The sequence below is a fragment of the Rhinichthys klamathensis genome, unplaced genomic scaffold (assembly GCF_029890125.1).
Source record: "Rhinichthys klamathensis goyatoka isolate OS25496 unplaced genomic scaffold, OSU_Roscu_1.1 h1tg000005l_1, whole genome shotgun sequence".
NCBI lineage: Eukaryota > Metazoa > Chordata > Actinopteri > Cypriniformes > Leuciscidae > Rhinichthys > Rhinichthys klamathensis.
In genome coordinates this window covers 1,735,711-1,754,941 of record NW_026606558.1, presented here as the reverse complement: position 1 = coordinate 1,754,941, position 19,231 = coordinate 1,735,711, and the positions used below count along the sequence as shown (strand labels likewise).

The 19,231-nt window shown below is 38.9% G+C and overlaps 1 protein-coding gene across 3 annotated transcripts in view; it reads left to right on the top strand.

Annotated features, from left to right (window-relative positions):
- Positions 1–19,231, top strand: part of igf1ra (insulin-like growth factor 1a receptor) — a 95,753-nt gene that overhangs the window by 59,837 nt on the left and 16,685 nt on the right. For all 3 annotated transcript variants that reach the window (XM_056254793.1, XM_056254784.1, XM_056254804.1), the window contains 7 exons: positions 10,446–10,749; positions 12,347–12,483; positions 13,661–13,805; positions 15,533–15,741; positions 18,260–18,386; positions 18,515–18,750; positions 18,842–19,009. In XM_056254793.1, coding sequence (XP_056110768.1) covers positions 10,446–10,749; positions 12,347–12,483; positions 13,661–13,805; positions 15,533–15,741; positions 18,260–18,386; positions 18,515–18,750; positions 18,842–19,009 — 1,326 coding nt within the window. The remainder of the gene's footprint in view (positions 1–10,445; positions 10,750–12,346; positions 12,484–13,660; positions 13,806–15,532; positions 15,742–18,259; positions 18,387–18,514; positions 18,751–18,841; positions 19,010–19,231) is intronic.

Below are 19,231 nucleotides of genomic sequence, written 5' to 3'. Positions count from 1 at the left end.
CAATAAGACGTGAAAGAGAACTGAATTCTCGATTACTCTTTTTCACTGCTTATTGTGCTTAATAACACTTTTTATCATCGAGCACTTCCCAAATTCGTGGTCTGAGAGAGGCAGCTTTCTGTGTGCGCAGCTATATATTTACATACTGCGATATACACAATATAGCAAAATCTCTCGCCCAGACCGCCCAGCCCTTTCCTCATGTTTACAAACCTGAATGATTTACTTTTGTCCATAGAACACAAAATCAGAAGTGTATCAGAATGTTCACCCTGCTCTTTTCCATACAATGAAAGTGGATAGTGACGAAATGGAGTAACATGTTTAATCTTCACAGGAGATTCCGCATTTTGCAGTTTAATATTTGCGCACACCCGTAGCAGGTATTTTTCTACGAATAAAGTGCATGTTTTCAGTGAAATAGGTGTGTGCGTTTCTGATGAGTGTGTGTTGATTTGTGAAGTGAGTCTGTGGCTCCGGGACAGCAGTGGGGTATTTTCTAACCCCCCATCATCCAGGCAGCGAGCAGGCTCAGGACTGCCAGGAAACACAGCACATTTAATGAAGCAGATCTGGGAAGCCAAGTATTTTTAGCAAACTCTTGCGCTGAGAGGAAACACCTCCAAAAGCAGTGGAAAACCAAAATAAAACTACTTGCCTCCCCCTCTTTCTGAATCAGCCAGACTGTGGTGGCCCATGTCTGTTCGATTTTCGAGAACTGCATGGCTTGTAGGAACCTAGCGTGACGCTGGCACTGGACACAGTCTGGGTGTGTGTTTGTATAAAACTACATAGACTAGAGCTGTACTTAAAGAAAGCGAGATTGGCTGTCTGGGTAAGTCCAAAGGGTATTTTTTATTTTATTTTAATTATTTCGTTTTCAAATTATTTATATTTATATTTTATTTATAAATTTTTTATTTAGGTCTAACACGAAATAAATGTTAATTTTGATTTTCTTAAAATAATTTCTCTCCTTTTTCACCGCTTGTTATAGACCTTATTCAGAGCAGTGTCGTGACAGGTATGAAAGCGAGGCTGTGAGGGAAAGACTTACAGTGTTTTCAATGGCATCCGCTGTAGAAAGCTGTATACATTTCCTAGATCACTTATTTTCCACAGCTCTGGAGTTTTTTTTGTCTACTGAAATTTTTTGGAAAGATATTTTTGCAGTGTTTCGTCAGCAGAACAATCCAAAACACATTAAATAACAGTACAGCCCACTGAAGAGATGTATGTCTCTCCCTCACACAGCCTCGCATTCATTCCTGTTAAAAATCCAAGATGGCGCTGCTGTGAATAAGGTCTATGTAGACCTAACGCCGCCTTCACACTGGCAGTTGAAATCAGCTCCGATACGGCTCCGAAACGACCGGAAGTCATTCATTTCCTATGGAGATTCGCAGACCGCATGCGAATGGGTCCGAAACGGGTCCGACCGAGTGCGGTGCGAAGAAAATCGTGTCCGTTGGTCATCCAGATGCGTTCAAAAAATTGAACTCTTGCGAAAAGCTACGGACGGTTCTTATCCGACAATTCCAGCGGAAGTTAGCGTTGCTATGATACTGATAAACAAACCTGAATTCTTATCGTTATAAAATCATTATTTATTTTATTAAAAGTTAAGTTGTCATTTATTTTCATGATTTGCTAACGTTATTAGGGCAGTTAATACAATTAAATTGTAGGCAGACATCGAACTAAATATGATATAGTGGTATAAATGATACCACTATATCACATTTTTTAGCCGACCTGACATGTCAACGTCCTGAGCAACTTTCCTCACGCAGCAGCCTTCCTATTAATATCTCTATAACCCTCATCAGAGAGATCATACAGAACTGACAGAATCAAACTTTCTAATCTCTCCGCCATTTTTGTTCTACCCGCTTCCGACGCTTTTCACTGTGTAGTACGACGTCCGTTGGGGGCGTATTGCGTATTACGGAGCTGATTTCAACTGCCAGTGTGAAGGCGGCGTAATACAATGTTGTTTTTAATTTGATGCAAAAAAATATATTTTTCTAGTTGTCTCAGACATTTTGGCCCTATTGTTAAGTCTTATTAAATCCTTTGTGTTGTGTTGCCCATGTTGTGTTTAAGTAGTCAGTCATCATGGTGAAAATGAAAGCTTTGCTTTGTCATAAGGGCAGGTCTTTCCCATAACAAATTTTCGCACTCCCTCACACACATTATTCCTCTTTCTGTTTTTTTTCTGTAGGTGAACGAGTGCATGTTGTTTGTGTAAGCTAGATGGCGGGAGAGAGAATGCTGGGATTGCCATGTTCAATACAGATGGATTAATGACTCCCACATTTCTTCAAACCCAGGGATATTAAGAGTCGCACACATCTTATTTTGTCTGTGCCATAAACATATGGCACCAAACTCCAGTGACCTGTTTGCAGAGGCAGGTGTGCCTCTATTGGTTTTCTCCGCCTAGGTCATGAATCTTGTGGGATAGAGTGGAGGAAACATCCATCTCTCTTTGTGTACTGTTGTGGTTATACCGAGTGTCTAGAATGATCCCAAGTGGGATTGTGTTTCCGGATAAGGATGTGGCTTGATGGAGCCAGGGGTCCGACCGCAGGTCTGCTTAGGGTCCTGTGTTAGTGGAGACTGGAGAGTAAGGCTAACAGTCTGCTGTTCAGAGCGCTGTCAGTGGTAACCTGAGAGTGCTTGAGTGCACATGCTTACACACACGTAAGCACTCGAGGAGACTTGCACATACATGTGCGCAATCACACTCGATATATTGGACATTGCTGTCGCGTTTATACATGCCTTTGTAAGGTGTCTGATTTTTTTATTTTTTATATTCCAGTATGTTAAAAGCATCCCTAAATTTCTTATTTTTGATAAATATGACAGTTCCTATGATCTATCAGCTAATGTTAAATCTTTCATAACCGAACAGAAGCGTCTTAAAAAAAACAATGACGTCAGAACAATGGGTTATATTACTTTAAGTATGAAGTAAAATAAAAGTCCAAAACAAAAGTAAAAACAATATTTAGCTGCTTTGTCAAAGTTGAACATATAATCTTTTCCTCTTGTTTTAAAAAATATTAATAATGAATTATTATTATAATTATTGTTCATTATAATTATTAACTATAAGTGTTTAAAATGAACAAAAAACTAAATGAAGTAAAAGTGAACACAACTATTTTTTAAATATTATTTATAAGTAATTATATTTAATAAATATTCTAATTGGTTATAATTCACACAAAATAACATACGATAAATATTTGTTGTAGAAAAGTAATTTTTTACATAAAATATATATATATATTTTTTAATCATTATCCATTATGCTATGTTTGTCTAAATCTTAAAAACACTAGTCACTTTTGTTAAATTTTTAGTCTTTCAGTTCATCAAACAAGCACAGTTCAGCTGTGTGCTGGCTGGAAAAAGTGCATATGTAATAACGATGGTTACAGCACCCCCCTCGCTCTCCCAGCACCAGGGAGGACTTGTTTACCTCTTTTTTACTTCAGTCAATGACATGCCAATCATTGTGGACCTCCCCCTCTGGTCTCCAATTGGTCCAACTCCTAGTCCCCGCCCCTTCAGCACTTACTATCAAAACACAGAATGAGGTAGTATGCTGTGCTAGTGCAAACATCAGGCTTTAATCATGACTGGTATAGTTATTATTATTACTTATAACAACAATGACAATTTGGATTGTTTGGATATTATATCCAAATATATATCATATTATTATAATATTATATCATATTATATTATACAAGGAACTACTGTTATTTACAGTTAATTCTATTTCTCTCTGCAATCAAACAAGGTGTTCTGTCAAATGTTTTGTCAGCATTTACTCACCCTAATGTTGTCCAAATCCATAAGAACAAAAATGAAGATACTTTTAATATTCTCATTATTTTTGAGTTATGTTATCAGCATGTAAAAAAAAAAAGTACTTAAACACATTGTAAATGTAGTCCATATAAATTAGGTTGAGTAAATCGTCCATCAAAATTAGTATTACTTAGTGTTACTTAGTATTAATCTCAATCTAGATCTGGATACTGAAATGAACGGTTGCAGACTATGGCACCTCAGCCTATGTAAACATCCCTGTACTTGTTAACTAATCCATCTGCAACTTGCATGATTTCAAAATTACTGTTAATAAAGATGCAAGTCTGTGAATCTTTTATTGCAAAATGTGTAGCATGCATGATCCCAGACACGTTTGTTGCCTCAGTCAGGGCGTCTGTCTGCATTATTGTGCTCTCCCTCAGTGGATTTGTTTTTCACCATAGAGGGGACATTCGGTAGTCTGCCTGCACCGGGGCCTCACGCTGGGTCACGTTATCCCAAATCTAAGATTACAAACATCTCTCAGCCATCCATGCCTGCGTGTACGTCAAGTCTGCCTCAGCAAAAGAAGCGAGATCTTCCAGATGCATGTATCTGTCATTTAGGCATGCAGCATAATGAGTTCGGCTTCAGTGCTACGTTCGAGTGTTGTGGAATTCAAGGCGAGTTAGCCTTTTTTTTCTTCTCATGCGCATGTGCTGTAGCAGAGTGACGCACAAGCATTTTTTACCCAGCTTCAGCGAACACTATTGAAGCACATTAAGATTGTGAGCCAAGAAGCACATGATGCATTAATAAAAAATGCCTGCCATTGTTAAAATGAAACAATAAATTGTGTCTGCACCAATGAAGCAATCATATAATTTAAGAAAAATACCTCTCGCATTGATTTTTTTTATTCCCTCAGTGCCTTGAAATGTGTTTTTGTGGCTGGTGCCGAGCCCAAGAGGATTAACATTCTGCTCTGAGATTACCCGTTTTGAACATTCTAGTTATTCTTCACATAGCCCACTGAGTTTAAGACCCTAAGACAGAACGGCATCCAAGTGTGTCAGTGGTTTCGTCCAGGGATAATAACACTGTTTTTACCGCATTCCTCTTAAAAGATTGCGTCAATCCAGAAGATATTGCGCTTATTAACCTTTTATATAATCAGCCCCTGTGTCATTTCAGCTGCTGCTGAGGACGTCTGTGTGCTGTTCTTCTCATCGTAGCGGTTTGGTCTATGTGGTCTGAGGAGCGTTCGGCTTTCGCGAACAGAGAGGGGAAGGGAGGGCTGGTCAGCAAGCGGTTGTCTCCCTCATGACTGCTTAAAGGAGCAGACAGGGTCAGTCACATCAGGACCGTCACGCCACAGGGCCTTGCGCAAGTTTGACTGTTTCGCTAAACATGCCAGAAAATATGTCATCTTTACGTTCAGCAAGTTGTTTCTGTGGTATTAAAAGCGTTTGTTTTTTGAACTTCCCTGTTTTTGTGAAGTAGTGGAAACCCACCAAGCCCAAGTAGTTTATGTAAATAGGGGTGGCACTCCCAACAACTATAAATAAAAGACCATATCATTGGTTTACCACGAGAAAATGAGGTAATGTACTGATTGTGATGCTGTGTTTTTGTTTTTCTCCTCATTCATTCTTCAGTCAGCCATAACAGTCTTCCTTTCCAGCAGAAGGCATGCATGTCTGAAATATTTCCTCACTGAGGAATCGCTGTAGGTGTGGGATGGGAGAGCAGTTTGCTTGGGGTGCCCCCTTTTGGTGGCATTCCAAATAATGAATAACTTCCTGCTTCCTCTCACTACGATTGTGTATGTAAAAGGATTTGAGAGCACCAGCGAGCCAGGAATGCTTATGTTTAGGCTTTTTCGCTTGAGCGTAATTCAATTCTCAGGTAGTTGATGAGATGAGATATTTAAGGAAACGTGAGCGAGTCGCTTAGGTTTGGAATTAGAGCTGGAAAGTGTGCTGCTATTCATAGTCCATAAAAGGGCCATGTGGCTATTTAAGGAAATGCAGTTCTCATTTACAGCTCCATGCTATGCCTGTTTTTTTTTTTTTTTGTGACGTATGATACAATATTCCTAATACTAGATTTATAGGATTATGGCTTAAAAGTTGAGCAGTTTTTCAAATTATCTTGTGCTCTGTTTTTTGTTGTTTTCAGTAAACACAGATTAATGTGCACTTTGATGAGATGATACCGTCTAACTTGCATATGGACGCACGCAAAGTTTTTGACTTTCACACAAAGTCGTGATGAATTGTAGGGACAGATCTTGTCTTCTGTATTGTGACACATAGAAAAAGAAAAAAATGTTGGGTGTGTTCTTGGTTCCATGCATCGGTTGTTGATTGGATTTTGAGGTGTGAGCTCTGCTTGCACTCAAATTCAACTTAATGCGAGCTTGCAGTCATTTGTGGAGGGACGGGGTTTAAGTGGAATAAAAAAATTAAACACACATGGATGAATAATTCATAATAAGATCTATAACATGCATACAAAGTAAGCAACTTTTTAGTCACATTTGCAACCATTTCAGTCGTAGACTGGAGCCCTGCATTATCCTGAATGGATTCCCGTGGAATCTTATTGGTTCACAGTTTTGCTTCTCATAACGGTCTATTAAACATGAAATATCTTCTGTTATCTGTGATTGTGTTATGCAGTGCAGCAGTTTTGTGTTTAGCGTGAATAAACACGTAAAGGGCAGAAACTTCAGATATGGGCTAAAAACTTTTTTTTTATACTGGTTTGCATGTGGCTAATGGCTGTTTCGGAAGGTTTTTACAATTGTTTGTTGTTTTTCTCTCACTAAACTTAGGAATTAACCTAAGGAATGTTCTAGTAATTTCTGCAGGGTGGCTTATGATGTGGCAGAATGTGCTGAAGAATGCTAAGCATCTCAACTGGCTGGAGTAGGAGAAGTCTCCACCCAGTCCAATTAAGTCTTGCTGATGTTTGTTTCACTGTGGAGAGTCGAGAGTGTGTAAAATCACGTCCCAGTGCTGTGGGATCTCCTCATTGAAACTCTTATCATTTGTAAGCCAATTGGCAACTAAGTAAACATACACTGTGATGGGAGTGAGGACAGATGAGGTAAGATTAGCATGTCTCTGAGAGGCTTTTGTAGTAAAAATACAAACAAAAAAGAAAGTGTCCTTATGTGGTGGGAGTAGTGAAGGTCAGTAGTTTTCGCAGGCTAAATCTAGTTATTTCAATAGGGATCCATGCAATCTGTAATTTCGCATGAGGGCGAAAGTTTTTCCCATGCAGTTTTGCGCCATAGCTGTACCTCGGGGAGAAAATGCAGTGGTGGATTTCTACCAAAGTAGACGGCATGCAATAAGCATCAGGTGCGCCTCATTGAGCGCTGTGTGCACCGTGCCTCTCCTCTTGACCCACCCGCTCTTGTCATGAGCCTGGATGTAGGGCTAGGATGTTGATGATTTGAGGGGATGTATAAGCTCCATCCTCTGAAATCCTGCTCGCACCAACCAATATGTGTCATGATGCGCAGCAGTATTCATTTCACAAATAATCAAAACTGTTATGATTCTCCTGTAATGTCTAACTGCATGATGTGAGATCATAAATAAAAGGGGAAAATCCCATCATGTAGTAGATGTTTCTTTGGCTGTGCCCTCTGAGCCTGCTAGGCGGAGTGCCAGGAGACTGTTGCCGGGCGACCAGAAGTGCTGTGCCATGCGGCTTAGTTGCCTCCTCATTTTGAGCCGATGCCTCTGGCTGCCTAGTTGGTGCTTGGAGTCCCACCTCAGGTGGCAACCCACCCATGCAGACCTTTCAAGGGTATCTGCACGTATGCTTTTCCTAGAACTGCCGTCAAATTCCAAGTTCCCATTAAAAAAGGGCTAAAATGTGAGGTTTATCCTTTTATAAACTTTGTTTTTGTCAAAACTTGTATTATTTAAGCTAAGTTGTTTAAATAATTTTTTACTGGTTTTTGGTTTTGGATGTTACCATAGACGTTGGAATTGTTTTAAAACCACGTTGCTACCTGTAGTTCTTTTTTCTCTATACAATTTCTTCTGCTGATTCCAAAATTTTGAAGAATTTAAAGAGAATCAAAGTGTTTTTTTTTTTGTATAATTAAAAGCAATGTATCTAAAAAAAATTTTTTTTCTTTCTTCTGTCCTGAGTTTGCCGGTATGAGTACCTAACATTGTTCTCAAGAGGTGTATAATTACTTTTCAACACAACCAGACTATTTTTACCTTGTAGAACAATATAACGTGCAGAATTTGGGTGGTTGCAATGTCCTAGCAACCACCTAGCAACTATCCACAACACTGTAGCAATTGTTACTTGGCTGTTGATCAGAGTCAAACTATCAGCTCTCCTCTCCTCTTGTGCTTTTCCCACCCTTTCTCTCTCTGTCTTATATTACCAACAGTCTCCCATTGCTCGCTCAACGTAAGTGATTCCATTGGAATGCTTATTGATCCCACATATGTCAACAGTGTGCAAGGATCCCTTGACTCTCCTTAGCAAACAAGTGTGTACAATATGGCTTGTTGAAAACTTAATTTAAACCACTCTCCTATTTGTTATCCTTTTTTTTGCACTGCATAAAAATGACTTTCTCACGCTTTTAACAGAAGCTGGTCTCTCATGGAAATAGGCATATGGAGCATTTGGGGTTACATCATGATGTCAGTAACCTTTCCACAATGGAACTGATTTTTGATTTTTGTTTGTCAAGAACTGATTACAGAGAGCCTCCAAACAGACCCATTTGTTTGTATGAAACTACAGTTCAAAGGCATTGTTTGAAAGGACAATGAACATGTTGAGACTAAATGTAGACAAAATGACAAGGATTTCAATAAAAATGATGTTTATGCCATGTACAATACCTCTGAACATCAATCAATCAGTCTTGTTTTACTTTCCTGGCCATAATGCAATGCTGTGTGTTGCATGTGCAAAGAATTATTATGCTGTCAGTCACAAGTACATTTACATTTCAGACACAATATTGGCAATTCCTCTGTCTATTTTTGTTCACCCTAATAGTTCAAAACAAATCAACCGTTGCATCTCCGAACAACGCACATAAGTTACATTTCATTTCTGAATGAATCAGTTCCAAAACAATTGGCTGGCTGAATGATTCACTGACTCAAGAATCAGTTCAGTGAATGATTCTATGACTTGCTCATAAAGACAATGGCTGCGTTTAAGTCCATTTTTGATGCCCTTCCCTCCGTCTCGTTCACTCGGATGAACATCATTTCTTACGTTGCACAACCCTTGCAATGTGTTTAAAGGGAACGCCCTAAGCCCTTGATCACTTGGAATCTGCAGTGGAGCGGATTTATTATTTATCTAGTTTTTCTTATGAATTTGTTTTACAACACCATTCTATAATAGGCCTGTATGTATACTGGGGCTGTTGGAGAGAAAAAAAACTACACAAACGAAAATTATAACAATGCAATATACTATAACTGTAAAAAAAAACAGTCTTCTTATAGCTACAAGTATTATGCAGTTACATGTCAAAATAACTATAATATCATACACTATGTGTGGAATGGGAGTAAATTAAGCGCAATCTATTGTAATGTCACAATCATGTTCCATTGTGGTCTATGGATCTGCCTTAAGTGTACATTGAGAAGACTCGCTCCCTCAGTCAAAATTGAGGGGTCAAGGGTCTGTCCTAATAAATTTCCCTCGTCCACTTGACGACGTTGAACGCACTTCAAAATGGAAGTGTGAAGTGAAGTGCTTAGGGAAGTTCGTGAGTGTGTCTAAACAGCCAATCACTTATTGGCTGTGACACTTATCGCCACCTACTGGCCTACTGGATAAAGTCCTAATGCTGTTGGACCGTATATCAGCACTCTTGGAACGCTGCACCGTCAATCAAATCTAAGAACTGTTGTATAACTGTTAGCTGGTGTTTCTCATCATGACACATTCCAGCTCAGTTAAAGCCCTCCACAGATGGACCGTGGCTTCTCGTTGGGCCCGGCCTCACTAGATGCTTCCCAAGCTAATAGTCCAAACTGCGGTCCATCTGCTAGCTAGACTTTTTGGCTTCATTTCTCGCTCTACTCTTCCTCTCCCCCTCCTCCCTATCCTCTAAATTCCCTCAACAGTATCTAACGGTAATAATATTTAGCTTTAATGAATCCAGAGCTGCAGTTTACTAACAAGGCTGGCACACAGCAACGCCAGGCCCTGCATCCTGACTTCACACAGGGCGTCCTCCTCCTCCTCCTCCTCTGTGCCCCTTTTCATAGCCGACCTCAGCCATTTTTATTTTACAGTCAACTAATCTTAACGCTAGCTCCCCTCTTACTCCAGAACACACGCAGAGACACATACGGAGATTTATAAAACACACACAGGAGAATAAATGGTCTTTGATTGCTTAAACAAACTAATCTTATATTAGTATTCAAATTCAACTTTTAAGGCTCAGAAGAACCTCTCGAATGTTTTTAACTACAGAAAACGCGTTCAATTGATTTACATTGTTGCCTTTTCTACTGCTATTTATAAACTCACTCTTCTTCCTTGTAACCGCAACTGACATTTTTCTCTATATTTATGCTTTTCTTTTCCAGTGTGCCCAAAGAAGTGTGAGAAGAGGGCATGCACGGATGAGGGCAAGTGCTGTCACCCCCAGTGCCTGGGCAGCTGCACTGAACCAGACGATGATAAGGCATGTGCCGCCTGCCAGCATTACTTTCACGAGGGCCGCTGCGTTGAGGCCTGCCCACCGGGCACCTACAAGTTTGAAGGCTGGCGCTGCATCACCATGGACATGTGTGCCCGTGTTCACCTACCCAGCGAGGTCGACTTCGTCATCCACAACGGAGAGTGTACGCCAGAGTGCCCGCCCGGATTCACCCGAAATGAGACTGAGAGGTACGCCGCCAGAGCTGGATGTAGGGTGGCCTCATGTACCTCTCGTACCTCTCGAGAGGTAGATGAGACTACTGTACCTCTCGTTGGTTTGATACGGATTACATAATCAGAGAATGTTTGTTTTTGATTTAAATGGTTTCATTTAAAAGAAGACATTTCAAGCTTTCTATAGAAATGTTTCACATATCATATCAGTGGAAAGTAGATGCTGAGTTTAGAATATGCTCCTGAAAAAAGTTTGGAGACCTAAGTGGCAGAAAGCGCCGGTTTCTTTGTTTGACAAAATAACGTTTTGATGTGAGTGTACACAAATAAAAGTAGCTTCCAGTTTCAAATGATCTAGACCCACAGTCTAGGTTTTTTTTATTATTAGGTTTCAAAAATCAGTGAAATTGACACCTGGCACATTGAGAGAGGAAGATCACCATTATTTAGGGATTCTTCAAAAACCGAGAGAAGTAATGGGGAAAGCTGAGGAGAAAACTTTTTCTAAAAACTGTGGGAAAGCCATCTGGACCCGGGGATTTTCCACTCTGCATCTGTGTAATAGCTTGCAGAATTTTGGTTAAACTAATATGAGCATCTAATTTGGTTTTTGACTCACTGCTGATTTGAGGGATGTCAAGATTTTCAAAAAAATTATCAGTAAGATTAGAATCATTGAGGGAGTTTGACTGATATAAAGAAGAATACATTTCTTTGGGGTCTGATACAATATTTCCTACTGGGGTTAGGACTTGAGAAATGAAGCTTTTTGCAGTTTGTAGTCTAAGTTGTAATGCAAGTGCTTTACCCGGTTTATCACCAAACTCAAAGAAACGGTGCCGTGACTTAAGTAGAAGGTGCTCAGCATGGCTAGTGGAAAGATTCAATTCAGATAGCAAAAAAGCCCTTATTGGTGAGAATAGATTAAATGCTCCTCTTGAACTTTCTCTTTATTTATAAATCCATAATGCTTAAATGGGAAATACTACCACAGAATCGGTCCTAAACATCAGCCTGTTTCTGTAGGTTCAGGTTCCATTATTAACACCAAGTCAAACCTGTATACACGTTTCACAGCCATTGGTCTAAAGCTGCTATTTATGTTGCCATTAAGATGTATGTGCTGATTTGAAGGTTTAGATTGAGATTTATGGTCTTCAATATTCATAATCCAGGCCTGTTCACTTTCAGGTAGTGTGTGACATGCTGGAACGTGTTTAAACTAGGTAAAGGAGATTGTAATACCACACCTTGGACTTTACTTAGACACCTGCACTTTTCAAGTAAAATATTAACAAACTTTTCCATATAACTTTTTAGATGTCGAGTCTGTTTTGCCTTTAAATTGACCAGACCTGGTTTTGCCTCGCGGCTGATTTAATGATCCTCTTTTCACATAAAACCCAGGGTTTAAGCATGGACTCTGTTAAGTGCATAAAGGAGTGACCTTGTGTTTGTCAAAAACAAGCCTTAAATATCCTTCATGTTTTGGTGAGACACAATAATCCTGTCACGGTTCAGTGGCGTTTGCCTGTTTGGAGTCTGTGTGTGTGGCTGGGACCTGTCCTTGACACTTACTCTCCCTTCTTCTCCCTCTCTCTCCCATCTGCAGTATGTTTTGTAGTGCCTGTGATGGACTGTGCGACAAGGTCTGCGAAACTAAAACAATTGACTCAGTGGATGCTGCTCAGTCCCTGCAGGGCTGCACGGTCATCAAAGGCAACCTGCTCATCAACATCCGGCGGGGCAGTAAGTACCCTCACTCTCAACCTTTTCTCCACAAGTGACATGAACATTCCCACTGTCATGGAAAAACTGGAATTATCAAAGAATGGTCAAATTGTAATATCCAACATGGGAATATTATGAAAAATAGTCTTTTTTTTTTAGTTGTACTCTGCTCTAAAATATTTAATCTGCTAGATGTTTAAAAACTTTGTATAAAATGATACAACTTTTAATTGGGTTTTCACCCTAAACATCCCTATTTTGGTGATTATAAAAAATATAAAAATCAGGACCATGTTGAGTTTTGTCATTGGTACTTTGAGTTTTGAAAAAGTAAAATTGAGAATTGAGAGAAAAGAAAAAGGGCTGTCAAAGTTCACGTTAACTTAAAATATTCATATTTTTTAACAGTGCTTTGGAACAATATTTCTTTTGAAAAATGACAAAAATGTCAACATTTTACAGAATTTTTTTTAAGAATTGTATTTGGCTTTAGTACAGTGACAATATAAAATCAAAAAACAACATATAGGAGACATTTGTACACTAAACTTATTTTTTCCCTAAAGATTTGTACCTGTATAGTTGTTATTTTAAATGTACAAATATTTTTTAAACCCTTATCCAGTAATCAGGAACCGCAGGAAAGATCATGAAAATCATTGGTCAAACACTGGTAGACCCTGATTATTGTTTTTATTTTCCTGGGGTGACATAATAAGGTTCATGTACAGAATAAAACTCTTAGTGGTTTGATATGGGACAGTTGCTGTCTCTGTTGGTCCTCTTAGCAGCCAAGACATACAACTTTTATTCAAATTGCAAATAGATTATATACAGAAAGCGAGCAAAGAGCACTCCCTTAATGACTGAAGATGTCAATTACTTCAGTTGCTGCACGATTGGCTACAATGCTCAACGCTGAAAATCTAAACCTTTCACGGTCTTCAGACTACAGAGCGTAAACACAAATAAGCACGGGACCGTTCCCGACCCGCACCACAGATGACAACGTAAATAGAGGTTCAGGACTCTGGCTGCCACCCATGTATCACTCACACTGATGAAGTGATGAGTTAGTGCAGACACTGTGTGTCCTTTAGGATTTGGTTTGTGTTGCTCCAGTGTCATATCTCTTTCTCTCTGTCTGTCTGTCTCCCCTCTCACACTGTCTCTCTCTCTCTCTCTCTTTCCCCAGATAACATTGCATCAGAGCTGGAGAGTTTCATGGGCCTGATCCAGACTGTCACTGGATATGTAAAGATCAAACACTCTCAAACTCTGGGCTCTCTGTCCTTCCTCAAAAGTTTGCGATACATTCATGGAGAAGAGCTCTCAGAGCAGTAAGACATAAAACACATAACTATTGTCGTGGCATGTTGATGATTGATTGTGTACAGAGCAGAGCTAGCCTTCAAAACAGGTGCTGTAAATATGCTATATGTCTCACTGAACACCAGTTATTTGTTGGCCTGCATAGGACTATCAAGATCATTCGTGTCATCTTGAATGGCACTTTGACTCCTCTAATGTGGAGATAATTTCAGCCTTAAGCTTGTTATTTGATCAGTATCTGAATCAGATGAAAAAAAGGACTGCTCTCGTTAAAATAATAACGGTGTGATTAAGTCTGAATGAGTCAATTGTTTTATTTAGTTGTTTTTGCACCTAAGAGTAGGACTTTGTTGGGAAATAGGTCTTTGATTTTTTTATACACGTTATAACTAGAATATTATACGAATGTGTTATATTATATTTTAATATACTAAGAAATGTAAGATTAGTCTCCCATTGACAACCGTCCAAAAATTTGGAGTCAGTAAGTCTCTAATGCTCACCAAGGCTGCATTTATTTATTCAAATATAAAAACAGTAATATTGTGAAATGTTGTTACAATTTAAAATGACTGTTTTCTATTTTAATATATAATAAAATGCAATTTATTCCTGTGATTTAAGAAGCTGAATTTTCAGCAACCATAACTACAGTTTTCCTGTATGATCCTTCAGAAATTATTCTTATATGCCGATTTGCTGCTCAAGAAACATTTCTTATTAATTCCTTATTATTATAATTTCTTATTATTTTGTTAAAAACAGTTCGTATTTTATAGTATATTAGGATAATATTTTTGCGGAAACCGTGATACATAGTTTGTTTCAGGATTCTTTGACAAATAAAAAGGTTTAAATTTTTTTTATTTATTTGAAATAAGATTTGTAACATTATAAGTCTTTTGTATTTCTTTAAAAAACAGAAATCTTACTGACCCCAAACTTTTGAAGCGACCAACCTTCTGGTCAAAGATGATTACCTTCTATTATGTTCCAAAACTCAGCTTCTGCACCAGCACGGTAGTCACGTTGCAACATAGTCTCATGTCTGGAACAAAAACAACATGAATATTTCTTGTAACACTCTTGTGTCCTTCACGATTCCCTGATTGTAACACGTGTCTTCAAGGGTTTCCATAGGAACGGGTGAAAGTAATACAATGTCTGCTCTAATGGAATGTACAGCTCAGAGTCGCAAAGCTAAGTCGAGAGATTCAGCTTATGTACGTATGTTGCTCGTACACAAAGAAGTATACATTTAACTTCCTGATTAAGCAATTTAATATCATGTACATTCATGCAAGTACTGAAGTATCAAGTATATATATAAATCAGTATTTGCTATCTGACTCATTTTCCCTCCCATGATTTTACGGAGGATGTCTGAGGGAGGCTGTGGGAACTCTTCTGTTGTGATCTCACTAGGGTTGAGTTTCATCTTGAGGAATGCTTGTAAGCAGCGCAGGCATTCTCCACGTTCCTGAGGAGTTCAGTCGGGTGCAGCTGTAGAAGTCATCCTAAACCCCTTTCTGAGCCCTGATCTCCGTGTGTGCTTTAATGAAATACAATCTGTGCATGCGCTTCAGTTGTTGTTTTCACACATACAGTATCACATGAATAACCAGATCTGATTATTCTCATTCCTTTCTTTGCTTAGATTATATTTACATTAGAAATAATACATTTAGTATTTAATACTTAGTTGTTTTGTTGTGTGTGTTTTTTCCTACTATAGGATTTATGCATTCTATGCAGTGGACAACCAGAACTTGCAGTACTTGTGGGACTGGAGTCAGCACAATCTGACCATTAGAGCTGGGAAACTCTTCTTTCGCTTCAATCCCAAGCTCTGCATGTCTGAGATCCAGAAAATGTGGGAGAAGACCGGCGTAAGGCAGAAGATAGAAGAGGATGACGTTCGTAGCAATGGAGAGCGAGCAAGTTGTGAGTAGACAAAAGCCACTTTTCAACACAAAGGTGCAAAAGCAGCTAAAGTGTTTCCTGTGGTTCTCTGCCATGGCTAAATCTGCAGTGCTAAAGCTAAAGGAATTTTATTTTAAATGAATTGATTTTTTTTAACTGTTTCCCCACCAGTGTTTTTTTTTTTTAAGTTGCCAGCAACCACTGGTGTTTTTGATAATTCTCACAAAAATGTAATGGCCTCTAGAATATTTTGTTTTTTTGAATATCTGAACATGCAATATATCAAAAGAAAGAACAGACCCTCTACTTTTTAACAAAAAAAACTGTTTTATTCTAGCTTCATTCATTCTTTTTTATCAAAACTTGAATGTGGGTAAGTTTCATAAAAAAGTAACACTGAGCAAAAAAGCTGAGAAAATCAATTGTTTGTCAAAGACAAACAAAGTTCAGTTGTGATTTTGAAGTAAATTTGATGAGATAAGACCACAAACATAATGTCAAGACAACATGTCTTTCTTTTTTGTTGTCATTGCTGACTGCACTCAAGAATAAAGTCTGATTCGGGAACAAATGAGAGGATTCTTTAAAAGAATAACTAAAAAAGTGTCATAATGTCCCCGAATCTGTCAGAGCAGTTACTGAATCAAAATTTGATTGTTTAACCAATTTTTTTTTTTTTATGACAGTCTGTAGTTAGATACACATTTGCAAAATAGATTTTTGTGATTTAATAATCATTTAATGAAAAAAAAAGATTTCATTATAATTGAAGGACATTGAATTGTGAATTAAATATTCGGTAAATCAAAAAATATCATACCTATATAAAATTGTTTTTTTGATTAGAAATTTTTCACACTTAACAAATTATAAAGCCAAGTGGCTTCTGCATACGCAGGATGCTAGAGCTTTTCTCAGAACAGTAACTTTTTTGCAATTACTTTTAACCAACTAATATCAAGACCATTTTTAGTAGATGTAGAGTCAGTTAACAGTCCTCAGAAAGTGTCCAAATACTTTTTATCTTCATTTTGAACTGTATATCTATTGTTTTATAATTGATATAATGCATTGGCATTTGTAAGTGAAGCTTTAAAGATGAACTGAACTGAAATTTGAAAAAAGGTGATATAACAGATCTATTTTATTTATTATCATTGGTACAATTATTAAAATGCCAGAATTTGTTAAAAGGGATAAAACTGTACGTTGAAAATGTTGTTTTTGTTACACGGGCGCCGCCATGTTGGATTTCAACATTCGGCTACGTCACTGGCATGGTAGGCTACTCCGTTGCCAACCAACACCAGCAGAGCAGCCATAGCATGTAAATAGTCTGAGGCTAGCTGACATGGCTGGGGAAACAGAAACCAACAGGTCTAGGGGGGGTTCATACTGTATTGCCCCTGGCTGTAGTAATGAATTGTATAGGGCTAAGGCAGCTGGGGTTACGATACATTTTCACAGGCAACCTTTGACAAGGAAACCAGCCCTCAAGTCATGGCTAGCTGCCTTAAAACTGTCTAGCCCTCCGACAGCCCCTGGATTTCGAGTCTGTAGTGAGCATTTTTTAGTGACAGACTATTTAGTAGGCCTGTCGCGATAGTCAATAAATAAATTAATCACACGACAAAAATAAAATAATTTCCATTTGCATGCTTGTTTGTTTTCCTCGTCTCTCTCTCTCTCTCTAGCAAAGAGACTGGATGACAACTCTCGGTTCCTTAGCGTAGGAAGAGTGAACTAGAGCTTATTCTGCCCGAGCCCGAGCGATATTTCCCGACACTATCCTTGAGACGTGTGCTGTAGGCTATGTGGAGCCTGAAACTGATCCTCCATGTGGTGGTGGTAGTCAGAAACTACTGGACTGTCCCTCACAGGTTCAAATGCGTAACCCATGCCGTTAAAGTGCTCATTTTCGTCTGTGTATTAGGACCTGCAGCTGTTGCCTATGCACCTTTGCGTGTCCTACCATGCCAGTGACGTCATCGAAACTGCCAGCGTAACAAGCGCAATTTTTGTGTTGCTTAAAGAAAGCTATATTGATATTTTTAATTAAAATTTTTAGTGTAGTTTACTTTTAATTGTCATAAACAACACGTTATCAACGTCGATTTTTTTCAGTTCAGTTCATCTTTAATGTCAAAATACTTTTTAAGGCAGTTGGTTGGTAGACGACAGCATTATCTCTCTACAAAGACATCACTCAACTCTTAAAAAGCATTTTGCTCCTAGGGTGTCCCAGTCGTTCTTCTGTACCTGCTCTATTATGTGTTTGACAGATTTCTGCACAGAGCGAATTCGCTTTGAAGAACGATGATAATGGCTTATTCAATGTAGTCGTATTTTTTCCGCAGAAACATAATTGCTCTGACTCTAGACTGGTGAGACATTAACAGAAGTGCCTTTTCTAATACCACTTACCGTAGATTCCTAGAAGCTCATGAAAGATGAAAAGGCCATGGCACATTCTTACATTCAAGTTGAAGAACTCTTATGGGTGCTTTTAGTTAAATCTCTCTTATGACCCCTCTTATAGGTGAGAGTTATATTCTAAAGTTCAAATCCAACCACACTCAGAGTACTCGGATAAAGCTCACTTGGGAGCGATATCGACCGCCTGACTACAGAGACCTCATCAGCTTCATCGTGTATTACAAGGAGGCGTAAGTTTCAGACTGCCTGAAGTTACTGTTATGGACATATTATTCACATCGAGTTTGTTAGCGGAGTTGTGATGAAACATTATGTAAATGTATACTGAAAGCATCTGTGCGCTGTTGTCTCGATGTAGACCATTCCAGAACATCACAGAATTTGACGGACAAGATGGATGTGGTTCTAATAGCTGGAACATGGTGGATGTGGACCTTCCTCCGGAGAAATCAACAGACCCGGGGGTATTTCTGTCCCCTCTTAAACCCTGGACACAATATGCCATCTTTGTGAAAGCCGTTACCCTGGTTGTGGAGGACAAGCATATAATGGGGGCTAAGAGTGAGGTGGTCTACATCCGCACCAATGCATCAGGTTGGCTTCACCACTATCTATACCACCTAATATCCAGTATCTAATCTACAGTTTGACACATTGCACCAACTATTATCTTGCTATTCCACAGCGCCATCAATGCCCCTCGATGCCCGCGCATATGCCAACTCCTCCTCATCCCTGATGGTGAAGTGGTCTCCTCCCATCTCTCCTAACGGAAACAAAACATTCTACCTACTCCGTTGGCAGCAGCAGGCAGAAGACCGTGAACTGTTTCAGCATAACTACTGCTCAAAAGGTAAGTGTGTGCATTTAACGTGCACTTTCGCTTCGTCTAATGTCTACCTCTAATCTTCACCCTTCGGCCCCCTTCAGCTGTTATTTCAACATTGATATATACAGTAGTCAACATTTAAAGTGGATCAAAAAAGTTAATCAAAGTTGTCCCAAGACAAGAACGTGTATTGTTCAAAATTCATGTATAACTTTGATGAAAGGTTTCCACTTCAAATGTTGACTA